Genomic DNA, 20,847 nt, shown 5'->3' on the forward strand with positions numbered 1-20,847 from the left:
AGAAATAACAACCTGACATTCTAAGAAACAATATGGTTCTGCTTCAAGTCAAAGCACGACATACTCTACTTTTTCCTGGAGTGGCAGTGTTTAGCTGTTATTGTTAGAAGGCAGTTTAGAGGTAGCAACTTTCTCCTGTGAAAAAAGACTGCACAATTGGAGACTCCCCAAGGAGTCAAACTCTTCTGAACCTAAGAGAATCCCACCAACACAGAAATCAGCTTTTTTCTATAATTTAATCTATGGATCAAACATGCAGTTGATTAAGACCAGCAGGTGTATAGATTAACCAACTAAAAAATAGAAAACCAGGTGGATTCCCTAATAAGAAAAAGTATCTGTCCGTAATAAAGGATAGTAAAAATGCAACTTGAACAACTTAGAAATAATAAAATCACGTACTGTTGAATACGCTTGACTGGTCAATAATAAAAATAATAGAATATAACAAATTAGTTCAGCTAGGCTAGACTGTGGTTGTTCTCTGTGAAAAGACATGGTTAGAATGCCATACACAGAGGATGAGTATTTCTGAAAGTATAATCACTGATACCTTGAGAGTTCCTGATTTGTTGCTACTTTTGAAAATGAAAAAATAAAAAAAGAAAAAGGAAAAAGTTTCCCATCTGTGATAAAATTTCAACTGAATTCAGTTTTTTGTGTCAGATTGACTCAACCATTATATAATTCATTCAGAAAAGACATCCAAGATGTTTGAAACACTTCACAGCGCATATGGGTACATAGCCTCAAAGTTCTGGAGATAGGGGGGTTTTGTTCTAGTCAAGACTTACCAAGATAGTCCTCATTCCTAGGAGTACAATTCATTGAACATGAACTTGTTCAACAGGGATGGAATGAAAGATCAGAAAGTAACTTCTCTCAGAAAACAATTATAAGAACGTCAAATGCTTTCTAGCTATATCAGAACTAGTATATATTTTTCTACAATTTTGTGTGAGTGAATACTACATAACTATGGACTGTAAGAACATCCAGGAGACCTATTCACAGAGTTGACAAGAAATTAAGAGTGTTTTATGTGAACAGCCAATTTTGATTTGTTTGGATACCATGCTGCTGGCACCCTAGTTTGCCTGAAGCAGCTTCACACCCTTGAATGACCCTTTTAGCTGGAATACCTGGGGAGGAATAGAGATAGATGTAATACAGTGGCTTCCCAGGGTATATGTTTAAAATTCTTCTGTCACCAACTGTGCATATATTAAACACCTAACTTGCATTCTTTTCATGTGGATTTAAGCATTTTTGTTGCTACAGTTTTATAATTCATCAATTGTGCACTATTTTCAAGCACAACCTTGCATCATAAAATACTAAAAATTAAATAAACCAAGATTGCAGTGAGATAAAATCATGTTGTTTGGATTGACTATCATTGCTATTATTAAGCAAACTCTGTAGCAACTTTTCAGTTAGATGTCTCCCCACATGTCAGAGATACATTAGAGCCTGTGGTTCCTTTTACAGAGCACAATAATTCTACAGCGTGCTGTACTTCAAGTCAAACCCCAATACACCCTATTTTATTCTTACAAGGTGTAAACTAAAATAAGGTCCCTTGGTTTTGTCAGACAGAAGGTAGATGATGCTTATAAGATTTTCCAAACAGGTTTTAATGATCTGCATGAGGAGCAAGAATATCCAGTAGGATACTCTTTGAGAGACAACCATCTTGAAAACCTCCTTTAAAGCCTGTCTGAGATATTAGCAGTTGCTGTTGCACAGCTACATGAAAGAACTTCTGCTTGCACACTGTGAGTTAATATATAGTGTATATTTTTTTAGAAATACAAAGACTGCATGAGGTCTTCAAATTAATGGCAAAAGCTAGGCAAAGTTCTTCACTAAATTAAATCTATTATTTGTGTAAATTTAGGAATGCTGTGCATTCAGCAAGATTCGAAGTCAGTAAAGATTCAGTAAAGACTTTTGACTTACTGCTCTGAAAGATCATGTCTGCAACAATTACCATGTGATAAAATACAGCAGAATTTATATACTGGGCTTAATTTAGAACTAGAAATTCTTCTAAAGAGATTTCTATTTTAATAATAGACTTTCTGTCACACAAGATTAAACCCTGTTTATCTCCTTGAAATATCTTACACTTCTGTTTTGACATCAACTTTCCCTTCTACCAAAATCCTTCAGAGACCACATTCAAAGTTAGAGAGCTGTCTTTTTAACAAAACCCATACAGACCAGATGTGAACAGCCTCAGAATGCAGATACAGCCCTAAACTGTTGTCACAAACTGACAGCACTCAACAGCTTTGAATGACATTACCAGCACTAATTGCTCTAGCTTGGCCTTCAAGAGGCCCTGGGCTGGGACTGATAAGGACAAATGAACCTTGGCTTCAGAAAATTCTCTGAAGTTTTCAGTTCTAAATTGCAGAAATAAACCATGGTTGAATACTGTTCCCACATATATTCAGCAAATGATAAGGGTAAAAGCTCTATACATTTCTCTACTGAAAAGTCATGCTCTGTAAGAAAAGATATTAAATATTTATTCCTATTGGTCTATTTACATCAGTCTGCCATAAGATGAAAACATAGAGTAGAAGTACTTGGTTTTTTAAGTCTTTTACTATTTCTACAATGGTACAAAAGAACAAGAGCAAAGGCTAGAGTATCCACTAAGTGGAATTTGCTGCTGGTTATTATAACAGAATTGAATCTATGCCACAATTTCCTGTAACATCCTGTGTTATTCATCAATTATGTTTACAACAGAAATTAAAGCAGACAACTAGTAATTGCAACTGTCCAAGGTGGCCTTTGTGTATTTGTACTTAAATTATCAAAGGGCTTAAACAGAGGTCAGGATATTACATGATAGCAAATCTGGTTTAGCCGTTATGAACAAATTATATTTTGTAGCCCAAAATTACATTTGCCTTAAGAGTACTCTGGATGCTAACTCTGTAACAGAGAGCTTGTGAAACTGCAGGTCATATAGCTCTCTTCAGTCCAGCCTGAGAAAGTGGCCTGGGAAATTCATGGAAAGAATTAAAACAATCCTCAGAGACAGAAAACATCCTTGCAGGTGTTGTTTTCTACTTCTTGTTTTCTTTGCAAGAGAAAGTCAGAGGGTGTTGTGCCCCACCGACCAATGATGGTGATGTAGTGGTTTGCTAACCAATAAGAGTTTCTTTTCTGTACTTTCCACGAATCAGTCTATAAAATAAGCCTGAAGTAATAAACTAGGGATATTCTCCTAACCGACTCCAAGAGAGTCAGTGTCGTCTCTCCTCGCCATTCCTAATAGAGCGACAGTACTCTGTTACATCAACTGTTTTCCAAATAAGTGTTGGGATAACTTTGACCAGCAGACCCCTTTATTTGCTATCATATGACCATACTAATAATGGCACACCTGATTAAATCTCTAAAATCTAACCATTGACTATTCGCTTCAGATTATGCTATCCTTCTTGTTAACTGGCTCAGACATATGTCTTGTATTGCTTGCACAGTATGCTTTTTCTACCCTGACCTATCCATGATTTTCAACCTTACCACTAGGAGCTGGAACCCATCACACTGTGATCATGCTGTCACTGGCTATATGCTAGCTGTGCCAGAAATGCTCTACCTAATACTTGATATTAGCACAACCTAGGTCAACAGGGCCTTCATTTTCTGTCAGCACAGCTACCTGATCCCAATTTCCCCAATTATCTTGACTTCAAAAGACTACATTGAGTTAGGTCAGCTGGTACTAGAGCTCAGCTTACTTAATCAAGAGGCTCAGCAAGAACTGTAAGAAGCAGTCCTAGCTCTGAAAGAACTGCAAGCCTGTGTGTGTTTGACTTCTGTGCTCCATACCTCCTTTCCCTATTTCAGTGGGATCCATACAATGGGAACATGGGTCTGATGGCACTGTGTTGTGGATAACTTGTACCTTTTCTATACAGGTAGCTGTTGCTAGGAGTAGTGAAGCCTGTGTCTGTATGTTAACAGATTGGCTTAGACTCCTGGCAAAACTTCTGCATAAACTCTGGAAGGAGATCACAGAGAATGGTTTGGCCTATTAGACTGTCTTGGTCCAAACCACCAAGTTGTAAAACAAAAACACTGAACTATACTGCCCTCCCCAGCAACAATCTGAATCCTGCTGCTAATCCAATGCTTTAATTGAGAATCTGAACACTGGTTTGTTCAAGGATGACCAATTTCTTCACAAGTGAAAAAGAAGTTAAGAACATTGATAAAACTACAGTGAGAGAGATGGCCACAGAAAAGGGTGATTTAGACAGCCAGGATTTATGTGTGAAGATGTGCAACAGAATAGCAGGAAAAACTTTGTATGCAAGCACAGGTTTAGTACTGGTTTTGGCTTGGATAGAGTTAAATTTCTTCATATTAGTCCACAGGGGCTCTGGTTTGGTTTTGGTGCTGAATAGAGTGTTGATAACACAGGGATGTTTTGGTTATTGTTGAGCAGCACTTACATAGAGTTGAGGGCTTTTCTACTCCTCACCGCACCCATTAATAAACAGGTTGGAGGTGCACAGAAGTTGTGAGGGCACACAGCTCACCAGCAGGATATTCCACACCATATGGCATCATGTTCAGTGACAGAACCGAGGGGAGGTTGGCAGGGTGGATGCTGCTCCTGGATTGTCTGGGCAATATTTAGTTGGTGTTAAGCAATTGTTTTCATTTGCATCACTTGTTCTTCTTGCATTTATTTTTCTCTCTCTCTGGTTTGTTTGCTTGTGGTTTTTTCTCCCTTTTCCTTAGACTTTAAAAATTTTTTCTTATATTTTTAATTATTATATGTATATATTATATGTATATATTATATATATACAGAAGTTCTTTCCCTCTTTTTTATGCCTACAATTCTCTCCCCTCACTGGGGGAGAGCTAATTGAGTGGCTGAGTGGTGCTCAGTCACCAGCCATGGCTAATCCATGACTGTATCTTTTCCTTTCTCTCTACCATGCCTGCTCTCTTGCACACTGGTGTTTTTTTACAGGGTCACAGTAGGTTTACTGTAAGTAGGTCTACTGAACTTGCTTCATATCAAGGAGCCTTCAGCATCCTGCCCCAGGTTGTGCTTCAAGTGTCACTTCTTATGCTCCCTGGGCAGTCCCACTATGCACCTACATCTCACTACACATCTATATTTCTCTTTCAACCTGCTTATTCCCAGACCACTGATTTTAGAAAGCAAGTTCAGGCAAAGAGATTCAGCTTGACAAGATAATGGGGGTGGGGAGAAAAGGGGAGTTTGCAATGAAGGACTAATGTTCCTTTGTTCCTCTCCCCCATGTTATCCCAAGTGAAGTGACAAACATTAAGGATAAAGGATAAAATTTAACAGTAGCTTGAAACAATCAAGTAATATCCACAGCATTTTCTAAGACCATATACTCTGCAACAAATTCAACACAGGTCACTGCTTTCATCTAGGAGTCATGATTGTAATAGATATCCTACAGAATAGTGGTATCATGGCACATTTAATACAGTTTATGCAAAGAAAGACTTCTGTTTCAGAGAGATAGTTAGCATGTCAAACAGATGTATGGATGTCCAACATTTTTCATTACAGGAATGCACACTTTTCCAGATGGAACCAATATGCAGTTCCTACCAGTAAGTAGATGAGACGTGCTCAAAACTTTCACTCTCCTCTGTTCAAGCTAGCTTGTTCTTTGCCTTTGTTCATCAACATTTTTAGAAAGAGAGAACTGACTAGCCAAAATGAAGACTGCTTTTAGAGTGAGGGACTTCAGAAGTAGGCTAGAAAAACTGAAGCCTGGACCTAGTCAATCTGAATCTATGTCAAGTCAATGCAGCCCTGTGGGAAAGCTGGAGGACTCTCTGGAACTGGACTGTCAACAAATTATGCAAGAAACTGGACAGAAGCTGCAGCAAGTCAACACCAGAAATGAGAGGCATATACAGTTAAATTTTCAAGACAGACAATTTCAGGGCATGTAGAATTCAAAGATTTTGCACAATTTGCCAGAATACTGCACTGAACTGGGAGAGTGACTACAATTCAGCCTGGGATCCTGGATGTCACAGGGAGCACCCACACTAGCCAGATCCAGGGAACCAAATTAGGAAGTTATGGCCAGGAGTTGTCATTTTAAGCTTTCTGGATGTGTTACTGTAGCACTGCATGTTGTGCAGGACTGCATGTATACCTTACATGAACACAGGTTTTCTCTCAGGGTGCAACAGAGCCCCTTAGTCAGTTCTTGCACTCAGCCCAAACTGGGTCTCTCTGCATCCAGACTGACACCAGAATGCACAGACTTGGTCTCAGGGACTGCCTGACCCATTGCCTAAGCAAGCAAAATCCTGTAGGCAATGCTGTTTTCCTTATGTCTTCTGTCAAAACCTGTAAATTTACTTGATAATCTATTAATTTGGGTATTCTATCTGCCTTTTCCTTATCTTGCTTATGACTTTTCCTCACAGTATAGACAAAATCCTACCTCTAAATTCATCTTCTGGTGTTGCTGTTTGAACCACATGCTCGCTTAACAACATTCAATGTAATTTCTGAAGAAATCACATAGTAAGTAACAGTTTGAGCTTTTTTTATTCTTGTGAGATAAATAATGGCATAAAGCCACAATTCATGGCATTCTGGGTCGAATGATGGGATCAAGATATATGATATCTCTCTGTGCTTATCCAACAAAAATATGTATTGGAAAACCTGTTCAGCCATCATGGATAATTTTACTGTTTTTCCAATCTTTATATAATACATATAGTAGCATTAGTTCTGCTGTCATCCAGGGAAATAAGTTGTATTTCATGGCTGCATCACCGGCTAAAAGCTTTATGTCACAATATGGACACGTTAGCTAGGAAATATGATATTTTAAAAGTGTAAATAAATCCATTAACAACACTTTACTGGATTTTTTCCAAGACTCAGTGGAATAGGGATTAGAGGTTTTTGAGTAAGCAACCAGAAACATGATAAGTAAGGAAAGAATGGCCCTCAGGAAAGACTAGACAAGTTGAAACTGAATGGATGCAGGTGAACAAAAAGTTTCTTTCCCTTATCTTTTTCAAAGGCGGGTGGTAGAGGGGAAAAAAATCTTCCCATTTTTCTGTTCTCTTAAAAGACAGAAGACAGCTTCGACTTTACATAAATATTCTATTTCTTCTCCCATTAATCTGAAAAATTTAAAGGGAAACACACAACGTTTTCCTTGACCAAAATGAAGGAACAACTAGCTGATGCAGTATCTTCTAACAACACAGAGACATCTATGGAAACATTTAAACCTTATTTATAAAACAAAACTCCCCAATGTTTATCAAGTTAGGGCCTCTTTAAGAGAAAAGTAAAAGTGACTTGCTTAAAGCTCAGATTGGAAACCCATGACATGTCCTCCAACATGTCTTTGCTGACAGATTTGTCTTCATAAACCCATCTTACATAAATACCATCTTGGTTCAATTAGGAAAAAGCTTAAGCTTTTGAGATATTTTGATATTTTTTTTGAGATTTTTTTTTTAAAAAAACCATGGACAGACAAGTTTGGATTACATTTATGAAATGTATTTTCTTAAAAAGAAACAGCATCATCAGGTAGACATCTACATTTTTGTCACAGCAGTTTAAATAACCACTGTCCCTCAGCTGGAGGCTTAAACTGCACTTAAACTAGGTTCCCCCATCAGCTGAATTAGACAAACTGAATACATGCAGATACTTTGCTATAAAATATATATGATCATGTATACAACTATACACAATATTAGTTACCCTATCAGATCTACAAGACATTGATCAAATGCCACAGGAAAAACCTATCAGCTGAGGAGTGTTAACTTGTCTAAATAACTTGTATGAGAACACCTCATAACTTTGAAGAAACACCTGAATATATGCTGCCTTAAGATGGTGGAAAATCCATATGTAAAGACTTCCCAAGAAATTTAACTATAGAAATGAGTTATTGAATATGAAATGCGTATTAAAATGTAACTTAAAGCATTTGGAAAAACTAAGCTAAACAATATTATAAAATTGGATCCTGAATAGCAAAAGAGCATATCATCCTAAAAAGACTACATCTAAATGTTATTTTAGGCAAAAGTCTGAAAAATAAAAAAAAAAAAATAGGTGGAAGAGGAAGAACATCACATGAAAAGTCTTAAGTAATATAGACTACTGCTTTATATTTGTGTAAAAATTGGGAATTTCAAAAGGCTTTAAAAATGTAAATATCTTCAGTTTCTCTATTATGATGTAATTCCCTTTCTGCTTTAAAGAGGAAATTATTTTCAAGTTTAATTGTCCACAAATGGTTTAAACATATCTATTCAGTACACAGTTTTCCTGAAAATAACTAAGACAAAAACATCTGGTTGCACTGGAGCTATGACACCTATTGAAGACTTTTAAAATGAAACAAATAAAAACCCCAAACCATTCTTCAAAGCAGTGAAAAACCTCATATTTCATATATCTGTCCACTAGATAGATCTGGTTCTGACAAAACCAGAACTGACAACATGAACTTCTTACAGTAAGATCATACAAGTGCATTTGAAGAAGCCTTTTCCCTATGACAGAATGATTGATGTAGTTTAATTTTGTGTATAGTACTTTGCACTTCTGTGACTTTACACTTACCTCAAATTGGCATGGTACATAGCTTTCCTACTGAGACTGAACTAACTGCTAGAACAGAACATATGTGATAGCTCTACAACCTATGGTTGTAGTAATATAGTAGCTGTATTTAAAATGTGTCTCTTTTCAAATATATAGTTACATTTTTAATTTCATCTCCTAAAATGACCTTTCAGCTTACTAATTATATCTGACAAGATACACAGGGATATAATCATAATTAAATTTAATTTACTATGTGCAACAAATAGTTTGCATCGTCAATATTTAACCTGTAACTAATATGATAAGTACATGTTTACTTAGTTGTTCATTTTTCCTCACGCTGACCAAATCACTAGTGCTAATACATATTATTTAAACTACAGTTCATGGGAATACTAGCGTAATGTCAAATGAAAATTCTTGAATCAAACTGCAGGAAAAGAGGCACCCAGAGTAAATGCAAAGACCACAGTCTCTAGAGAGGAGGAAAAAAAATAATACCATTTTCATGACTAAGTGGGTGAAGAAGAGCTAATGCTTTGAAGACTGAAGACAGTCCTGAGTTTGTCTTCAGGAAACCTTTGGATACCCACAACCTCAACCTGATGGGAAATCTATGCCTTTCATTTTAATAAAAAATTTTACTTTTTCAGTTTAGGTTTCTTCCTCCAAGTAGTACCAATCAGAGTACTCACTCTGCCAAAACCTTAAATCTTAAATTTGTCTAGGTATTGGATAGGTACAGAAAATATCTATTATGGTTGGCATCTTAGAAATTTAAAGACAGTCTAGGCTTCAAAATTGCTATATTTATTGAATTATGTCCCACCATTAAACTAAGCAGATCAGTTGTACCATCAGATGTCTGCAAATAGCCTCCTGGACTAGAATACAATGGAATGATAGGATTTTAAATACTTTTCATTATTATTCTGTTCTTTTCTATCAATTAGGTGTTAAAATGAGACACATAGTTCAAGCAGCCAGCTACACTATAAGTTGATATGCTTGGCTGGCCACAGGGACAGACAGCATCAGGACCTACTCCAGCCATAGAAACGCCCGTTCTCTTTTACAGTACAGCCCTAGAGAGACAAGATGTAACAACCTGTTGAGCCCTTATTCACTTATTTTATCCTTTGATGTTCTAGCAAGCATGCTGTGACATTTTGTGCCTTATGGATATGATTCTCAACAAGAGGCTTGGTTCTACATGAATGCCATAAGTGTTCCTCACAGCAATTACCATTTCTATTTTCATCCTTTTCAGATGGCTGCATTGATAAATACCACAGGATGACACAGGTTATTTTTTCCTCAAAGACTTCACTACTACTATGCTATTTTGACATGATCCCCACGTATCTTTTATGATACTAGGCTTCTAAGTTTACCTATGTGGTGTAACACACTTCCACCTGAGTGATTGGCATTTTGGGTCAGAAAAATATGTCAATACTGCTAAAAACCATTCTGAGCTTTGAAACATTACAGAAGAAACTTCTTCAGGCTCAACTATGATTGACTTCTCATATAAACTGCAACTCAAGTGAACACAAGACACACAACACAGGACTACTATCTTTAGATGTTCATAGACACACTTCTGTACTCAAGAGCTAAACAAAATACTACAGTACTGTGAAAGGAGCTGTAAAAGGCTCTGCATGGCAGTGGTGTACACAAGGTGTACCCCTAAGCAAGGGACTGTCTCTCTCACATCCATTTGATACAGAAACAACATCTGGAACTACTCAGACAAGATGATACATTTATTTTTTGTATTTTAAAATTATTTCTTATCATTTAATTAAGAACATTTTGTTTCTAAACATCGACTAAATACAGAAAAAATGCTTTCAGGTTCTCACTCATATTGATTTCCCTGACTTACTCTCTCTGCCACTCTATTTGGAATCACAATAAATTGCATATGAACTAAGTTTTACAGTAAGCAGATATAAAGCACTGCTATAAAACACCTTTTCTATCTTCAGTCACTAAACAAATACTTTTATATTGTAAAAACATTAAAGCTTCTGAAGGAGACTCCTAGGAAAAAATAGAAGCTAGTAAGGAATGAGCAAATTACTTCAGAACCAGTCTGAATGTGTGTCTGATTTCTTAACAGACGAAGTCTGTGAGTTTTATTTTTTGTTACTTTTTCTAAAGAGCATATTAGTTTAAGCAATGTATTTTATAGAATTTTATAAGTACTGCCTTTCCCTTGCAAGCAGACTCCTGTATGACTAATCCATGTTCCTCTTCTTGATTGCCATCTTAAGAGACAGCTAAACTCTCCCACTTTAGAAGAAAATGCTACAACTTTGAAGCCAGCCACTCCAAAAACTCAATTTTACCCCTAAAATGTTTGTCACATGTAATGACACACCAATGCCTTCTCAGTGTGCACTATAGTTCAGACTACTGCATAGGTGGGTGCAGCAGGGAGGAATATCTGGGTTGTCAACTTACTGCAATCTACTGCCTAATTTCATGAACATTGGTGATGTAGCATGTAACGAGAGAGCTGGCTAGGAAGTTACAAACTGTTTCAAAAAAGTGTGCTATGGGCACCATGGGCAAATATCTTTTGGAGACTGAAGCTGAAATCTAATTATCTCTGAGGAAGTGAGAGGTAGAAGAATATTCTCCTAAGGTTTAGGTAAGTTAGAAATGTTTGGGGCCTATCTAGAGAGCTCAGAATTCATAGTCATCATTATGGTAGTAATAACTATTGCTTTGTAAAGATATGTGTATTTAAAAGACTTTTTTTTTTCCTTTTATTTTTCTTTTTTTTTTTTTTTTTTTCCTCAAGGAAAAGGTTGAAGTTGGATGTTTGTCTCATGAGTGTCATTTTTTGGATATGCAGTATTCAATAGACTTTAAGAATACAACACACAAAGATATTTGAAATCTAATTAATCTCTTGACATTTGATGAAAAGTCAAAGCAGTGGACCACAAGATGAATAAGGATACTTCAGCCATGAAAGCTGATCTTTCATGAAGTGCAAATGAGTTATGATTATCTGACTACAAACTTTATTGCAGATCTGTGCTTTTTAATAACTGTCCCTGCTTTTACCACCTAGCATGCTTTCTTAGTATGATATTGAATATTTTGACTGCTGTCGCTGACATTTTACACTTCCTCCAAACGTCCTTCCTTAGGAACAAACTGCTTAAAGTACCATGGACTACTAATAGTGGTCACATTTTCACACTACTCAAAGACTATTTTTATTGTTCTAAACCCTATTATGTCCCTTTTTACTTTAGTTTCTGAGAGTCAATATCATTAAGACATAAAGTTTAGGATTTGCTCTACCATAGAATGGAAACTTCTTTTTAACATTCAGACAAACATCTCTGCTTATACTACTAGTGGTAGTTACTTCAGTATCGTGACCAAGCACAAGATACTCAGCAGTCTGGGAAAGGTAATTCAATTCAGCATGAGTGTATTGAACTTGATCTATAAATCATCTCCTTACATGACCATCATCAAAAAAATTAGTGACTGATTTATAGAGTATAATGGGATTCAGAGAAGCTAAAAATGTAAACTCATTCATAAGTAATACTGGGCTGAAAACAGTTTACTAGATAAGCTTCGAATAGCAGTGGAAATTTGGAATTACTTTTTAAATGTGCTGAAAACAGCTTTTTATATAAATGTAGTAAAACTAATGCATTATCAGGAATAAATAGCTGCAGACAGACTATTAGAAGTTATCCACTGCAGCCTATAAGATTTATTTTCCAACAAGATGTTTTGTTCATTTCATCAGAATGAAGATCCTTGTGAAGCAAAGTCTTTGAAAGATATTTCTCTCCAATATAAAATGATATACCCAAACTCTTCCTATAAACAAAATGATGCAACCATTAGATTGAAGGCATTTCTCGCCTTTGAAAATTACCCATGGAGAAACCATTCTCTGAGTTGGAAAGCACTGCTAACTAGACAATAATTCAGCTTTTTCTGTTTTTAACTTGTACAAACTATGTGAAAAACAAACCAAAAGCCCCCCCAAAAATCATGAGTAAAGAAAGAAAAGCAACAAAGAGACTCAAGTGAAAGCAAAAGAAAAAGTTTATATATCTGTGAATTGTACTTGAGTACAAGAATTTCACTACATTAAGTGCTGTGGTGCACTTGGCAATTTATTAATCATCACATCCACATAATGAAGCAGCCTTGCACACTCACACCACCCACTTACCAAGCAGCCAACCCTGACTTCATGGTTTGTCTTTATCTAAATTTGTCAGTGCTTATCACTAGACATGTATCTAAGAGAGACAATATGTCTTTTCAGTGGACTGCTCTAGTGCCTGTCCATAGAAACAGCCACTGTACTGTTACAACATCTACTTAGGAACTCATCATTTTAGCATCTAGAGCAGGGTTTTCATTTTAGTCAACAAACATCAACCCTTTCAATATGATTGGCACAGAGTAATGTATAGCTGGTTGTTTCACGACCAATAGAACGAACAACACCTATCTTCGTACAGATCTGCATCCTGTATCTCTGCCTATCTCCATGGCAGTTAAGTCACCATCCTCCTCACTGATGACTCCCTGTCCCTTTTTCTGAAACCTTAGTGCTGCTTTTTCCTTCATCACCCAACTATAAGCATGCCCTCCGGTATGAGTGGCTTCCATGCACTGATCGAGCTTGTGGGATCATTTCATGGGTACCCTCCTCAAGCATTGACCAACACACCATTAAATTCAGTGGTTACAAACCTAAAATGGAGACTGCAAGCATCCTAGAAAGAAAACAGGAAGTGAATACTGAAAAAGCCATGGAGATGTATTAATTAATAGATCTCTACAGTATGTAATGTAAAAGCATGACATGTAATGTACATGTCATATATAGCATTATTCTATTTGATATATACTGGTGAAGAATATTTAATTGGTAAGCCTTTTGTCTTTCCCTAAATTATGGCATTAACTTGTGTCTCTGTCATCAGATACTGATATTATATATTGAATACATTTTTTGTATATTTGGACCTCTGTGCTCTCTCAAGTGAACTTAACTTAAAATTGTCTGATACCAAAAGATGGGGAAGGGAGGAAAGAAAGACTAGCAGGCAGAAGCCAAGACAGAGGAAGAGAGGGTAAGTGTCACTCTCTTAGAAAACCATGCTGAAAATGACCACAATTGTCTTGGCTTTTTAATATCTTTCCTTAACTATTCACAAGGGGCCCCATATTAATCCTAGTCTCCTTATTGAATACCATTCTCGGTAATTAAACTGAATCATATTATTCCCGGCTGATTATTAAGTGGAAATTGTCATTAATGTTAACAGAACAATTGTTTAATAGCTGATAACACAAGTACAGGCCATTTTAAATTCCCTCTGTGACTTCAGTTGCATATGTTATTCTCCATTTCACCTTTAAACATTTTAAGTGATTATCAGTACATGTCTGATGTATTGTAACACAAAAGGACACAGTTCAGGGAAGAGAGAAATTAATAATGGGCAATCCACCTTCTATGAAAGTTGCTGAAATACACAACCATATAATTTTTAATAGCAGGAAATCACAAAAGTAGTAATGCAGAAAGGGCCATCATGCAAGATTTTCTTGAGAAAGGGGAAAGTTAAACATGTAAGCTACAGTCCTTTAAAAAAATAAATCTATCACTTCATACAACTCCTTTGAGCAAGTTCTGAGTTTTGAAGGCTAACTGGCACAAAAAGAAACAGCCATGGGTGTCTAAATTATCTGTCTGCAAAAATACAGCTTCTTTGCAGCTGACAAAAGGCATGAACAAAATCAGAAAGAAATCTTCATTGCTAATGTCTTGACTCTTAGATACAAAAATCTTGACAGGACTGACCACCTAACCTGAGTTCCTTCTAATGTTCAGCAAGTATCTATGGTTTTTAATTTCTAAAGCTCAGTATATACATGAATTAATTATCACACTGTAACAGGGAAATAAGGGAAATTGATGACCCATAATACTCTGTGTTCAGACTTTTTTTTTTAAACATAGGAGAATAGCTCATGAATGTTGAATACCTTCATTAACAGCACAGACACAGTGTTAATAGGGTGTATTAACATGCATGTTCAGCAAGTTTACAGATGACATTGAAATGAAGAAAGCAGCTAATGTAATGAAGGATTGATGGATTCGAAAGAGCTCAAGAAGCTCAAGAGCTCAAAAAAAAAAGGGCTGCCAGAAACCTTTTAAAGTTTAACAAAGGCAAATACAAAGCTCTGCACTTGGGAAGGAATCCATTCATATAATAGTACAGGCAGAGTCTGAAAATACACACATCATGTGATCTACTCTCCTAAACATCTTGGTTGCCCTTGGTCGCCCCTTGGATTTTCTCCTGCTTGTCAATGTCTTTCTTATAGTTTGGAGCTCAAAACTAGACACTACAGTGAATACAGGAGAATAATCACTTTCCTCAACCTTCCAGTTTTTCTTTCTCATCACAGCTCTCTTTTTCCTTGATGGCTGTAAATGCACACTGCTGACTCATGTTCAGTTTTCTACTTGGACTTCAGGATATTTTTCTGCAAGAGGAAGCTCAGTTTTAATTTTACTAGATTGCATTCTTCCCCATCACACAGAAGTCATTCAAAAATGAGAAGTTAAATGCCAAAGATATGGCAGCAGTAGTTTATGGCATTTTCCTGATGTGAACACTATATACTTACAGATGGTAACGCCAAGGATATAAAGCCCTCCAGTTCGCACAGAATAACTTCTCTCCCCTTTTAATTCAAAGAAAATCTAACAGTCTGCAATTACAAGATCAATACTCTCATAACATCCTTGGCAAACCAAATTTTAGAAGTTCTTTACTTGACAATTAGATCCTAAATCAATAAAGCACTGGCCAAAATCCAAGTTTCCAGTACTCTGAAGATTAGCCAGTGGGGAAAATGGATGAGAGAAGATGGGGACATTTGACTTGAGATAAATTATTTTTGGCTGCTGTGCTGCTTTCTCTAGTGTGCTTGCTGTAGTTCAGTGAGCCCAAGTTAGTGTTAACTAATCAGAAGAAAAATACTTTATTTCTACCCTGCTTCCTTTATTTGGAAACTAGCATGACTGAAGAGATGTGTTTTATTTTTGGAGCAGACAAGAAGTGAAAGAGCACAGACATACTACCAGCAGCATAAAAAGCACACAGGAATTTGCTCTCTAGGACAATAAAGAAGAGATATTTAGGGAATGGAGGCATTTCTGCCATGCTGTTAAACAGTTTTGCACATAATTTGCCACACAGAAAGGCAGAGTGTATTATTTCAAGTAAGGCATGACAATTATGTGGTTACAGTGCTTGTGGGACTTGAACAAACTTCTTTGCATTGTGCAGTTTTAACAACTTACCCTGCTGCAATTCAGGTCAATTCCAACTTAGGATTTTGCCTGAGAGCGCAGATATGCCTAAAGATAGTAAAAGCAGCACATACATCTAAATCCTTAGAAACCCCAAGCGGTTCTAACAGTGGTAGGCAGTTTGGTGAGAAATAACCAAAGCATCAGAAATCCTATGAACCAGCTCTTTCCCAATTAGTCATACTATTCTATTCTTTTTTTTGTTTGTTTGTTTCCTGGCTCTGTTCTCCACTAATACACCACTAACTTCAGAGTGGATCTGTTTGCAACAGAGGAGAGGAACATGTTGTTAGCACTAATGTCAAATCCCAGTTTGTCTCCTGAATAATGGCATTGTCCATTCAATCCCTTAAGACTAAAAAAGTTCAGGAATTCAGCTCTCTTGCTTTCTGGGTCAGTTTTTTAACTACTATGGTAATTATGAAAATGAGGACATGATTCCTACTACCTGTCTTGAAGGACTCATAGGCTGGTACATGCGTGTACCAACAAATAGTACAAAAGGTAGCACACACCTGTACTGCTAGACGTCACTCACACATTCATGGTAAACAGAAGGAATGCTATCAAAATATATGTCTCTAAACAAGTTTGTAATTTATATCGATTTTCAGTAGTAGAAACTTTTTCTTCAGAACCAATTTCTAAATAAAAGGAGCTTAGATAATAAAACACGGTGAAATGAATCATGGAATCATAGAACACTTTGGGTTGGACAGGACCTTTAAAGGTCATCTAGTCCAAACCTCTTGAAATGAGCAGGGACATCTTCAACTAGATCAGGCTACTCAGAGCCCCATCCAACCTGACCTTGAACACTCTCAAGGATGGGGTATCCAACCACACTCCAGACAACTTGTGCCAGTGTTTTATTACCCAGCTTAGGTGGTAAGCATTTCATGAAGACATGCAATGCTTTGTAGACTAAGACTTCATAGTCAGTTTGGGTTCCACCCCATTAGTCTACATCATTGGACTGGAACAGAAGATATTTCTTAAAAGTTTCTTAAAATACAAATATTGTATAACTTATCCTTTCACAGGTTTAACCAGTAAGAAAAGGAAGACTTTACAGAAGTCTCTCTACACTCTGCACTGTTATGGTCAGAACTCTAGCCCACGCTTTCCTTCCCAAGGCATTCTTCACAGGCATAATGTAATTTGCAGTCAGTAATTCTTTTGTAAGCACATTTTCTTGGGAGAACAACTTTCTAAAAGTTAAATTTGTAATCAAATCGGTAAGGAAGGAAGAGGAAGTGATGAAGAGGACATCAGTTATAATGCAATTATCTAACAACCACTACGAAATCTACATAAATAGTTTAGTTTCACACAGTGCCAGATACTACAGACTGGGAAACATCTGAGAATAAAGGAGAATAAAGATGACATACCTTCTTCAAAGAGTATCATCATGTTCATACTTTTGTTAGCAACAATATTATTCAGTAAGGCAATTACAGTTTGCATTGTATTCCCAAATATACTGTCCCGGTATCTCTGCAAAAACAAAACAAAACAGTAAAAAACAAATCTAGTACTTCTTTTGCAAGGTTAGAAGACTATTACCTTAAAAAATGTGACAATACAAAAGCAGTACTTTCTCAATCCCTTAAAATTCAACATTTAAAATAAAAACCAGTCAAATATCTTAGTAGATAACATCAGTTTCAGGGACCCTGATCTATAACCTTAACCTTAGACCAAAATTTCTCCTATGTTCTTTTAAATGAGAACAATTCTTATCTAGGTCTAAAATGTTCGGACTTTTTAAAATGGCATAGAGCTTTATCAACCTAATATCTCTATATTCAGAACCAGAAATATTTCCCTTTGTATGATATGTCCTTTATTAATGGCATTATTGTTATTCTTTTCAGTCTCAGGTTGATAACCCCACCATAAGTCTATCTTTTTTCCCTTGTATATATTTATAATTTCACAGACACATTAAAGACCTCTGACTGTATTGAATTGCATCACTTTTTAATGTCTTTCTTATGTGTAATGATTGCTTCAGTGATTTTTCACAATTGTTGAGACTACACTGAAAAGAGGAAGGCAGCAAGGTTTATAAATAAATTTATTTTCTTCTGTTATATTCACCACACTTGCACACTCAGGCTGAAAAGTGTGGATAAGGCAGTGCAACCAATATGAATTTACATACACACTAGGGACAGTAATAACTCAGATAACTACCAAGAAGCCAAAATAGGATAACCCTTGAAAAATATGAGTTTAGATGCAAATATAATCCTGAGTACTTTTCAGATCTCCCTAGAAGTTCAGGAAATATTTTCTCCAATTTTCAGACTCAAAGCCAGATAGATACATACATCTAAAGTGAAAATAACAACTAAGAAAAATTGGTATTGCTCAACTAGTTTACTGCCACAGAATACACCATTTATTAGGGTCCATCTCCTGTCTGACAGTAGGCAATTTGGAAAAAATTTCAAGTTGAACATGATGAAACTTGTCTGAAGCTAAGCATTTCAAATGGCAAAAATCACTTCAGCTCTTGAATACAGTCAAAGGAACATTTTCTGTTTCTGCACTAAAAAAATAAAATGCATTATTTCCTACAAATACCATTAAATACATATGTTATGGTATAATATATTAACAGAAAATTAAATACATAAACATACTCAACTTCACATTATGTAAATTTTCTATTCATAATAAAGTGCCCAAAAAATAGGTCATAAGGAGAAGAGACAAGGAAAAGTGCCTCACAGCCTTTTGAAGGACTGTAATTTCCTACCCAAGCCTTAAAAATATATATCCAAGAGCTCTTAAATTCTATTTACTTTATATAGCATTTTGAGATGTTATTTATGATTTCCATAAAGAACACAATAAATATCTGTTCCTCTAAAGGTTTGAAATACAGCCTGATAAATTCAAAAGCAAAGTTGGGAAGTATAAACACCAGATTCCTCAAAGGTAAGGTAACCAATACAGAAAACAGATACCATAAGGCCATGCTACTAAAAATAAATTTGAAGATATTTTCCTACAGATAGCTGAAGGATAAGAAAAATATTATTTTCAAAAGATAAAAAATGTATTTTTCTGGTAGTCTATAACCACAATATGGTCTTAATTATCTTAAAGAATACCTAGAAAACCACATTAAATAGCAAGAATGACTGGTTCCACTACTGAGGGTAATGATACCTACACTGAGAACATAAAATTAACAACAGCAAAAAGAATCCTCAAATATCAAAATGAGAGCTGACTCAAATATTTTTTTTGCAATTACAATATTTCTATTACTGCTTCATATATTTGAAGTAAACACCTTCTAGTAAAATTCCCCTTTCAGATATGCAATTAGAAGAGAAGCTGTAAGCTGTTTATGGTAAAAATCTTTCACATTCACCAGGTTAGCACCATTTCAGTGAAGCTATTTTTGCTTTTAATGGACAGCAATTGTTCTTTGCAACCATCTGCTGAATGACCAGCATTGATGTTTTCACTTATATCAAAGCACTAATAGCAAAATTTATCTTACCCTAAATACAGATAAATTATAATTCAAGATGCAATGTAGATATCTTAAGGAAGGAAAATCGTATCTTAATGAATTAAATAATAATGCAAATGGTGTACTCAGCTGTATGACTAGTGATTTAATGTATGTTCCATGATGGGTTTTGACAAGATATTAGGTTCCAAGAAGCTACAGGTATGTTTTACTTATCTAAGCCATCACTGATTGCCATTAGACTTAATTTTAGAGGTTTATATAAAAATATTTAACTTCATAATCTATCAAGGAGTAAAGCTGATCTAATTTGTGTGCACAGCACCACTGACTGTGGACATTTAACGAACAGTGCACTTGACAGCTTTAATAAAACATAGCATTTGCCAGCAGAGATAATTAGAATTGAAGCAGTAAAATTCTAGTGTTTGGCAACACAGATGAAACAAGTTCATTAAAATGTACAGCTTCGGCAAATGAAAGGCAGGAACGCACTGGACCCTGAAGAATCAGCCTTCTCAGAACTAATTGCTCCAGTGCTTAAAAAGGACAGCTATGAAATACCAAGGGCATAACAAGGAAATACTAGTATTAAAAAAAAGAAACCACAGAAGATAAATCAAGCTTTTCAAACAGGACTGAACTGTATTTAGGCCATTAAACTTTTCATTCTAATTTTGAAGGGTTGTACTATCACAAAAGAAATCAGTTGAAGTATTTATTTAAACTAGTTAGGTAAAAGAGTGTGAATTAGCAAAGAGGGAGCAGGAATCTTGGCAAGATACTATGGCTAAAGCTGACTTTATCTTTGAGGGGATTAGAACTTAGAACAGTACTAGGCAAACTACAGTACTTTAATTACATTTTAGATAACGAAAGAGATTGCACTTGTGATAAGAGGTTTGCAATTTGGGAGACTTCACATACATGTCTCCTACTTATGCATGTAAAAACCCAGAAGAGAAAGCCCTAAATGTTATGTTTACAGATATGCTGCAATTAAATCTTATACTACATACCACAGTACTTCTGCTCATTCAATATAATCAGAGTGATTAAAATTTAATCATTTAAAATTTTAAATAATTTTAAATAAATAAATCATTTTAAAATTTAACTCTCCTTCTCAAGCTTATATATGATCAATGAACACAGGTAAGTTAGGAGACATAAGAAGATAGAGGCTTGATTGTTTTCAAACACTAAGTCCATTGGAAGAAGAAAATTATAGAAATGAACTATATTCAAGTTATATTTATTAAAAGATGCCATTCTTATCTGAAGATTCTTTATCATGGTATAGTTGAGATG

The 20,847-nt window shown here is 35.7% G+C and overlaps 1 protein-coding gene across 5 annotated transcripts in view; it reads right to left on the bottom strand.

Annotated features, from left to right (window-relative positions):
* The window catches only part of ULK4 (unc-51 like kinase 4), a 214,672-nt gene that overhangs the window by 71,955 nt on the left and 121,870 nt on the right, over nucleotides 1-20,847 (bottom strand). For all 5 annotated transcript variants that reach the window (XR_015772489.1, XM_088055074.1, XM_088055085.1 and 2 more), the window contains one exon: nucleotides 17,432-17,537. Coding sequence is in view for 4 of the 5 variants with exons in the window: in XM_088055074.1 (XP_087911200.1) it covers nucleotides 17,432-17,537 (106 nt within the window). In the remaining variant the exon portion in view is untranslated. The remainder of the gene's footprint in view (nucleotides 1-17,431; nucleotides 17,538-20,847) is intronic.

Source organism: Pseudopodoces humilis, chromosome 1 (assembly GCF_049639895.1).
Source record: "Pseudopodoces humilis isolate 2021_Gansu_Grassland_sample_001 chromosome 1, ASM4963989v1, whole genome shotgun sequence".
Taxonomy (NCBI): domain Eukaryota; kingdom Metazoa; phylum Chordata; class Aves; order Passeriformes; family Paridae; genus Pseudopodoces; species Pseudopodoces humilis.